The sequence below is a fragment of the Aotus nancymaae genome, unplaced genomic scaffold, assembly GCF_030222135.1.
Source record: "Aotus nancymaae isolate 86718 unplaced genomic scaffold, 86718_ANA_hifiasm-v0.15.2.pri h1tg000028l, whole genome shotgun sequence".
NCBI classification, from domain to species: Eukaryota; Metazoa; Chordata; class Mammalia; order Primates; family Aotidae; genus Aotus; species Aotus nancymaae.
In genome coordinates this window covers 1743030-1752550 of record NW_026988441.1, presented here as the reverse complement: position 1 = coordinate 1752550, position 9521 = coordinate 1743030, and the positions used below count along the sequence as shown (strand labels likewise).

The following is a 9521-nucleotide window of genomic DNA, read 5'->3' as shown; positions in this document are numbered from 1 at the left end:
AGCCAAGATCAGTGAACTCCAGCCTGAGCAACAGAGTGAGACTTTGCCTCAAAAAAAAAAAAAAAAATTAGCTGGATGTGGTAGTGAGTGCCTGTAATGCCAGCTACTTGGGAGGCTGAGACAGGAAAATCTCTTGAACCCGGGAGGTGGAGGTTGCAGTGAGCCTAGATGATGCCACTACACTCCAGCCTGGGTGACAGGGCAAGTCTCTGCCTCAAAAAAAAAAAAAGAAAGAAAATGAGACAACCCAATTATAAATGGACAAAGTATTGAATCAGTAATTTATCAGGAATATAAACATATATTAGATTTAATATTATATATATAGCAATTAGCATGTGAGAAAACACGCTCAACAACATATGCTCTCAGGAAAATGCAAAATGAAGCCACGCTGATCAAAGGAACAGAGTAGAACAAGAATCACAGAAACAGGTCCCCACATACATGGACTTTGGTTTATGATCGGGGGCATGCCATATCAATAGAGAAAAGATAGACTGTATTTTTTTTTAAGAGACGACGTCTCGCTGTGTTGCCCAGGCTGGAGTGCAGTGGCTATCCACAGGCTCGATCCCACAACTGATCAGCATGCACTGACCCTCAGACAGTATCCCTCCTTCTCAAACGGCCCTGCCAAATCTCACTCTCATCATCCACTTCGTGTTTTCTAGCCAACAGTCCGCTGTACTTTGAACTTTTAATTGAACTTTAAAGTTTTAATCCCTGAAAACAAAAGATGGAATCTTTTGTTGTGTTTGGTGTTGAGATGGAGTCTCCCCCTGTTGCCCAGGCTGGAGTGCAGTGGCACGATCCTGGCTCACTGCAACCTCCACCTCCCGGGTTCAAGCAATTCTCCTGCCTCAGCCTCCTAAGTAGCTGGGATTATAAATGCCCACCAGCATGCCTGGCTAATTTTTGTACTTTTAGTAGAGATGAGTTTTCAGCATGTTCGCCAGGCTAGTCTCGAACTCCTGGCCTCAGGTGACCCACCAGCCTTGGCCTCCCAAAGTGCTGGGATTACAAGCGTGGGCCACCGCACCTGGCCATAATATGGAATCTTAATGAGTTGTAGTGGGAGTTCCTTTTTTTTTTTTGGTCTGAGACAGAGTCTTGCTCTGTCACCCAGGTTGGAGTGCAGTGGCATGATCTCAGTTCACTGCAACCTCTGCCTCCAGGGTTCAAGTGATTCCCCTGCCTCAGCTTTCTGAGTAGCTGGAACTATAGGTACACGCCACCATGCCCGGCTAGTTTTTTTTTGTGTGTGTGTATTTTTAGTAGAGACAGGGTTTCACCATATTGGCCAGGCTGGTCTTGAACTCCTGACCTCATGATCTGCCCGCCTTGGCCTCTCAAAGTGCTGGGATTATAGGCGTGAGCCACCGTACCTGGCTTGGGAGTTCCTTTATCTTCCTTCCTTGATATTCACTCCACCTTAGCTCTCTTCCTTCATTTATTTGCTCTTTGTCCCATTCTACCTTCCCACACTCCCTTTTTTCCTTCCCCATCCTTCTATTAAGGAATAGTCTCAGGAGCAGCACATGGGAGGGAAAGCTCCACAGAGCCCCGAATTCCGTGGCTGGGTCAGCATCCTCACAGCACACACACTGCTGTGCAGGCAGAGCACTTGAGAAAGTTTGAGGTGAGGCTGGGCACAGTGGCCCGCGCCTGTAACCCCAGCACTGTGAGAGGCAGAGGTGGGAGGATTGCTTGAGGCTGGGAGTTCGAGACCAGCCTGGGCAACATGGTGAAAACCCATCTCTACTAAAAATACAAAAAAAAAAAAATTAACTGGGAGTGGTGGAGGGTGCCTGCAATCCCAGCTACTCGGGAGGCTGAGACAGGAGAATCGCTTGACCCAGGCCTGGGGGAATGGGGGCAGAGGATGCAGTGAGCCCGGATCGTGCCACTGCACTCCAGCTTGGGCAACACAGTGAGACTCCATCTCAAAGAAAAACAAACAAAACCCTAGCCTCCAGATTTTCAGGGAGGCTGGTTCGAGTAATAATGAAACTCTGGTCTCCCACCTACCTGGCTCACTGTGTATTAAACTCTTTCTTGCAATTTCTTTGTCTTGATGAATGGGCTTCATCTGGGCAGCCGCCAAGAGGAACCCGTTACAACAGTTACATCAGCATGAAAAATAATTTACAGAGCTGAGGAAGCAGAGTGCTAGCATCCAGTGAGGCAGAACTCTGGCAGGAAACAAGATACTGTCGGAAGAATTATAGCAGCCAGTGCTCAAAGACACAAGTAGACATCACATCCATGGCACAGAAGCAGGAGGCTGTGCAAATGCCATGTTCTGAGGTCGAGAGAAGTGTTTTTTAAATTTGAAACTGGGTCTCACTGCGTTGCCCAGGCTGGTCTCAAACTCCTGGGCTCAAGCGATCCTCCAGCCTCAGCCTCCGAAACTGCTGGGATTATAGGCCTGAGCCACCATGCCTGACTGAGAAAGAATTATTGGGAGTGAAATCACTAACACCAAGAAAAGCCAAAACACACCAGGTGCGGTGGTTCACATGTACAATGCCAGCACTTTGGGAGGCTGAGGTGGGCAGATCACTTGAGGCCAGGGGTTCGAGATCAGCCTGGTCAACATGGTGAGAACCCCATCTCTACTAAAAATACAAAAATTAGCCAGGCGTGGTGGGCGCCTGTAGTCCCAGCTAATCAGGTGGCTGCAGCAGGAGAATCCCTCGAACTCAGGAGGCAGAGGTTGCAGTGAGCCGAGATTGCGCCACTGCACTCCAGCCTGGGTGACAGAGAGAGACTCCGTCTCACAAAAAACAAAGCAAATAACCAAAACACTAAGAGATGCAAAGACTGGTAGAAGGAATCTGATGCTGGTGGATTCATAATTTTGAAGAACAGCCTAGAAGTTATCCAAGGATCTAGTACAACAAAAAGGCAAAGGAGGGCCAGGCGCGGTGGCCCACGCCTGTAATCCCAGCACTTTGAGAGGCTGAGGCAGGTTGATCATGAGGTCAGGAGTTCGAGACCAGCCCGATCAACATGGTGAAACCCCATCTCTACTAAAAATACAAAAATTAGCCGGGTGTGGTGGCGCATGCCTGTAATCCCAGCTACTCGGGAGGCTGAGGCGGGAGAATCACCTGAACCCAGGAGGCAGAATTTGCAATGAGTTGAGATTGTGCCACTTTACTCCAGCCTGGGTGACAGAGTGAGACTCTGTCTCAAAAAAAAAGAAAAAAGAGGCCAGGCGTGGTGGCTCACGCCTGTAATCCCACACTTTGGGAGGCCGAGGCGGGTGGATCATGAGGTCAAGAGATCGAGACCATCCTGGTCAACATGGTGAAACCCCCGTCTCTACTAAAACATACAAAAAATTAGCTGGGCACGGTGGTGTGTGCCTGTAATCCCAGCTACTCGGGAGGCTGAGGCAGGAGAATTGCCTGAACCCAGGAGGCGGAGGTTGTGGTGAGCCGAGATCGCGCTATTGCACTCCAGCCTGGGTAACAAGAGCGAAACTCTGTCTCAAAAAAAAAAAAAAAAAAAAAGAGAAAAAAGAAAAAAGGCAAAGGAGTGGAAATTGTGAAAAGGAAGTTTTGTTTGTTTGTTTGTTTTTTTGAGACAGAGTCTCACTCTGTTGCCCAGGCTGGAGTGCAGTGGTATGATCTCTGCTCACTGCAAACTCCGCCTCCCAGGATCAAGTGATTCTCCTGCCTCAGCCTCCCTAGTAGTTGAGACTACAGGCGCGCACCACCACGCCCAGCTAATCTTTATATTTTTAGTAGAGACAAGGTTTTCACCATATTGGCCAGGCTGATCTCGAACTTCTGACCTCATGATCCACCCGCCTCGGCCTCCCAAAGTGCTGGGATTACAGGCATGAGCCACCACGCCTGGCTGAAAAGGAAAAATTTTTTTTAAGAGCAATGATATTGCAAGTAATGAAGAAATGAGATTCACAAAAAGAAAAAACAATCTCTGATTTGAAAAACACACACACACACAATTCTTCAAAATCACACAAACCCTTACCTGTCACCAATATCTCAAGCTGATTTCGAAACCATCACTGGGTTCCGAGGCCTGAAGGGAGGCTTCGCCTGGTAGTACACGCAGCTATAGTTCCCTACATCGCCGGCTGTCACGCCCTCGAGGGTGAAGTCCATCTTCTTCCCCGCTGGACTCCGCAGCTGGATGGGCGATGACGTCCCTGCCTTCAGCAGAGCGAACATGACAGGCGCCAACAGTTGGTCTGGCTTCCGGCACTGCAGAGTCACCCTTCCACCTGCGGTCACCGTGTCACCATACCCCTTTGGTAGATTTGCAGGAAAGGTTTAGATAAATGTCCTGTAGAAGTCAGGCTCTAAGGTCCTGGGGAGAAGCCTGGAATCCCCCACTCACCTCTGTTCTCTTGACAGGAGGCTCTCATGGAGTGTGGGAAATGAGATTCTTGATTTCTCCGACCTTCCTTCACTTTCTACTCCGGCTCCTTCCTACAAGACCTGTATAAGGCTGAACACAGTGGCTTACACCTGTAATCCCAGCACTTAGGGAGGCCAAGGTAGGTGAATCACCTGAGGTCAGGAGTTCGAGACCAGCCTGGCCAACATGGTGAAACCCCCATCTCTGCTTAAAATACAAAAATTAGGCTGGGTGCGGTGGCTCACACCTGTAATCCCAGCACTCGGGAGGCCGAGGCAGGTGAATCACCTGAGGTCAGGAGTTCGAGACCATCCTGGCCAACATGGTGAAAGCCCTGTCCCTATTAAAAATACAAAAATTAGGCTAGGCGCGATGGCTCACGCCTGTAATCCCAGCACTTTGGGAGGCCGAGACGGGTGGATCACGAGGTCAAGAGATCGAGACCATCCTGGTCAACATGGTGAAACCCCGTCTCTACTAAAAATACAAAAATTAGCTGGGCATGGTGGCGCATGCCTGTAGTCCCAGCTACTCAGGAGGCTGAGGCAGGAGAATTGCCTGAACCCAGGAGGCGGAGGTTGCGGCGAGCCGAGATCGCGCCATTGCACTCCAGCCTGGGTAACAAGAGCGAAACTCCGTCTCAAAAAAAAAAAAAAAAAAAAAAAAAAATTAGGTCAGGCATGGTGGCTTACACCTGTAATCCCAACACTTCAGGAGGTCAAGGCGGGCGGATCAAGAGGTCAGGAGATCGAGGCCAACATAATGAAACCCCATCTCTACTAAAAATAAAAAAATTAGCTGGGTGTGGTGGCGTGCGCCTGTAGTCCCAGCTACTTGGGAGGCTGAGGAAGGAGAATCACTTGAACCTGGGAGGTGGAGACTGCAGTGAGCCGAGATCGCACCATTGTACTCCAGCCTAGCAACAGAGCAAGATTCCACCTCAAAAAATAATGATAATACAAAAATTAGCTGGGTGTTGTGGTGCACACCTGTAACCCCAGCTGCTCGGGAGGCTGAGGCAGGAGAATCACTTGAACCCAGGAGGCAGAAGTTGCAGTAAGCCAAGATTGTGCCACTGAGCTCCAGCCTGGGCGACAGACTATAAAACCAAGGTATGCAATTTCGTTCCTGTCTCTCTCCCTCTCCTGCCACCCCCAACTACTCTGGAGGTGGGCTCCATTTCTCCCTCTCTTCCTCCACTTCCTCCCTCATCCCGTCCCCCATAGGTCGTTGGAAGGCACCCTGTCTGCACCTGTCACCAACAGTAGAAGGACATCACTGCGCCGTGAGTGTACGTGGGGGCGGGGGGACGCTTTTCTGTAGTATTCACAGGTGTACTCACCAGCATTTCCGACTTTTAAGTTATGGAGGTGAAATTCGGCCGGGCCCTCTGTAGAATCAAGGGACATCAGGGACTCCAGAACAGTTGCTCCCTTCCTGAGAACAAAGCTCACACCCCTGGCAGGAGTCCAGCATCGCATCGTCACGTTGCTGTTGTCAGGGACCACCGAGCTGGGCCAGGCACCGAGGGAGGGCTTGGGCAGTGACCCTGGAAGGAAGCAGAGCCCAGGGCTGGACCCGACGCCCTCCCCTGCTCTCGGGAAGCCCTTTTAAAATTTTATTTATTTATTTATTTTTGAGACGGAGTTTCCCTCTGTCGCCCAGGCTGGACTGTAGTGGTGCGATCTCGGCTCACTGCAACCTCCGTCTCACGGGTTCAAGTGATTCTCCTGCCTCAGCCTCCTGAGTAGCTGGGTTTACAGGTGGGCACCACCACACCCAGCTAATTTTTGTATTTTTAGTAGAGATAGCGTTTTACCCTGTTGGCCATGCTGTCTGGAACTTCTAACCTCAGGTGATCCACCCGCCTCGGCCTCCCAAAGTGCTGGGATTACAGGTGTGAGCCACTGCCCCCGGCCAGGAAGCCCATTTTAAGAAGAGGGCAGAACAGGAGGGGATTTGGGATGACCGATCAAGGAGGTGTCGCTGAAGAAACACCATCTCCTCCTGTGTCTCCCTGGCCCACGCACAGTCCTGTAAGAGAATCCTCCGTGAGACAGAAGCCCCCGCCTGGGGCCACGTCGCCAGCCTGCCCTGACCCCCGGGAACCGTCCCAGAGGCTCCTGCTGAGAACAGACACTTGGAGGTCATGCACTCAGGAGCTCTTGTTCTCCCCACACTGGACTGTGGCTTCCGCTCGACTTCCAGCTCCTTCCTCATTTCCCAGAGATTCTCCTTGGCCGTTCTATGCGGCTCTCACCTCCCCTTGCTCCAAGCCTTTCCTGGTTCCACATCATCCACTGACCCTTCTATTCTCATCTTCCATTTCAAAACGGCACTCGAGGCTGGGTGCGGTGGCTCACGCCTATAATCCCAGCACTTTGGAAGGCCAAGGCAGGCAAATCACTTGAGGTCAGGAGTTCGAGACCAGTCTGACCAACATGGCAAAACCCCTTCTCTTCTAAAAATACAAAAATTAGCCAGGTGTGGTGGTGCATGCCTGTGATCCCAGCTACTCTGGAGGCTCTACAAAAAAATATAAATTGACTAGGCATGGTGGCTTGTGCCTGTAGTCCCAGCTACTTAGGGGGCTAAGGCAGGAGGATAGCTTGAGCCCAGGAGATTGAGGCTGCAGTGGACTGAGATTGCACCACTGCACTCCAGCTTGGGCAACAGAATGAGACCCTGCCTCAAAAAAATAAATGAATAAATAAAAGAAACAGCAGTTTCCAGGCTCAGAACCTGACCTAGCAATAGTACATAGTTAGAATCTCCTAACGTTGTTTCCCTTTCATTCTATTTATTTATTTATTTTTGAGACAGAGTTTTGCTCTTACCACCCAGACTATAATGCAATGGCGTGATCTCGGCTCACTGCAACCTCTGCCTCCCAGGTTCAAGCGATTCTCCTGCCTCAGCCTCCCAAATAGCTGGGATTACAGGTGACCACCACCATGCCTGGCTAATTTTTTTGTATTTGTAGAAGAGACAGGGTTTCATGGTGTTGGCCAGGCTGATCTCGAACTCCTGACCTCAGGTGATCCACCCACCTCGGCTTCCCAAAGTGCTGGGATTACAGGTGTGAGCCAACACGCCCAGCCTCAATTTACTTTATGGTTATCATCTATTTGACACTAAATTTGTATTTATGGTATTAAGTTAAGATTTCTGTTCTGAATACTTTTACTTACACACAAAAAGTCAGAGTTGATCCTGAAAAAAAGGGTAAGCCAGTGAAGTCCAGGTGGTGGAGGCATTCAGCAAAAATCACCAAGTTGAAACTAGAGGAGTTGAAGTTTACAGAGCGCTAGTTTCCAGGGAATGTCTGCAGTGCACTCAGCAGGACTTCTCACTCCTCCCATGCACTATGTAAGCCAAAGTTGATGATATTATTTCCATCCCCAGCCCAACTATCCCACCAGTTCCATGATATTCTGCAGTCCCAGTGGATAGCCCCGTGAGACTTACTGAAACAGAGAAGGGAAAGCAGCTGAGAGATCATGACGGCTCCTCAGCCCTCCCAGGGTCCATCTTGGGTTCTGCAGTCCACAGAAGGGAGAAGAGCTGGAGTCATCACCGCCTCTCTCCCACCCCAGCGTATGGGCAGTTGCTGATTGCAACACGCTCCTTACACACCAGTGTTCAAGAACTTGACTCACAGGAAATCCTCCTGTCTCAGGCAGATTTCAGGCATCAAACAGGTAACCCCAAAATGCTTCAGACTTGTCCCTGAAGGGTTTGTATTGAAGAGATGAAAGCACTTCATTCTGGGTTTTTTTTTTTGTTTTGTTTTTGTTTTTGTTTTTGTTTTTGTTTTGTTTTTGAAATGAAGTCTTGCTCTGTAGCCCAGGCTGGAGTGCAGTGGCACAATCTCGACCCACTGCAAGCTCTGCCTCCTGGGTCCTGGTTCAAGCAATTCTCCTACCTCAGCCTCCCAAGTAGCTGGTATTACAGGCACAAGCCACCATGCCCGGCTAATTTTTGTCTTTTTTAGTAGAGACAGGGTTTCACCATGTTGGCCAGTCTGGTCTTGAACTCCTGACCTCATGATCTGCCCGCCTCGGCCTCCCAAAGTGCTAGGATTACAGGCATGAGCCACGGCGCCCAGCCCGTTTTTTGTTTTTTGAGATGGAGTTTTCCTCTTGTTGCCCAGTCTGGAGTGCAGTGGCACCATCTCGGCTCACCGTAACCCCTGCCTCCCAAGTTCAAGTGATTCTCCTGTGTCAGACTGCTGAGTAGCTGGGATTACAGGCATATGCCACCACGCCCAGCTAATTTTGTATTTTTAGTAGAGGTGGGGTTTCTCTATGTTGGTCAGGCTGGTCTTGAACTCCTGACCTCAGGTCACCTGCCCTCCTCGACCTCCCAAAGTTCTGGGATTACCGGCGTGAGCCACTGCACCCGAACTTCATCACCACTTTTTTTTTTTGAGACAGAGTTTTACTTTTTTACCCAGGCTGGAGTGAAGTTGCATAATCTTAGCTCCCTGCAACCTCCATCCCCCAGGTTCAAGTGATTCTCCTGCCTCAGCCTCCTGAGTAGCTGGGATTACAGGCACCCTCCACCACACCCAGTTCATTTTTGTATTTTTTAGTAGAGATGGGCTTTCACCATGTTGGCCAGGCTGGTCTTGAACTTCTGACTTCAAGTGATCCACCCTCCTCAGCCTCCCAAAGTGCTGGGATTACAGGCAGGAGCCACCGTGCCCAGCCAGTTATGAGCTCATTTATTAAGCTCAGAATATTTCAGTACGTATCTATCTTTATCAAATAAGAACCATTTTTAAAATAATGTAAACACCATAGCACTGTCACATCAGAAAAGTTAACAGTACTTCTTTGATACCAGCTAATACCCAGTCAGTATTGAAATTTCCCTGATTGTCTCAAAAATGTAATTTCTATCATTTTTAAAAAATAAACTAGGATCGGGCCGGGCGTGGTGGCTCACACCTGTAATCCCAGCACTTTGGAAGGCCAAGGCGGGTGGATCACGAGGTCAAGAGATCGAGACCATCCTGGTTAACATGGTGAAACCCTGTCTCTACTAAAAATACAAAAAAAATTAGCTGAGCATGGTGGCGCGCGCCTGTAGTCCCAGCTACTCAGGAGGCTGAGGCAGGAGAA

General features: G+C 49.6%; 1 protein-coding gene across 1 annotated transcript; it reads right to left on the bottom strand.

Moving 5' to 3' along the window:
- Nucleotides 1–4019: 4019 nt before the first annotated feature.
- Nucleotides 4020–7965, bottom strand: TARM1 (T cell-interacting, activating receptor on myeloid cells 1). Its single transcript, XM_021666509.2, is given in 4 exon segments — nt 4020–4277; nt 4280–4320; nt 5648–5944; nt 7864–7965. Coding segments are annotated over 4 exon segments (630 nt in total). The 5' UTR covers nt 7898–7965.
- Nucleotides 7966–9521: the final 1556 nt, after the last annotated feature.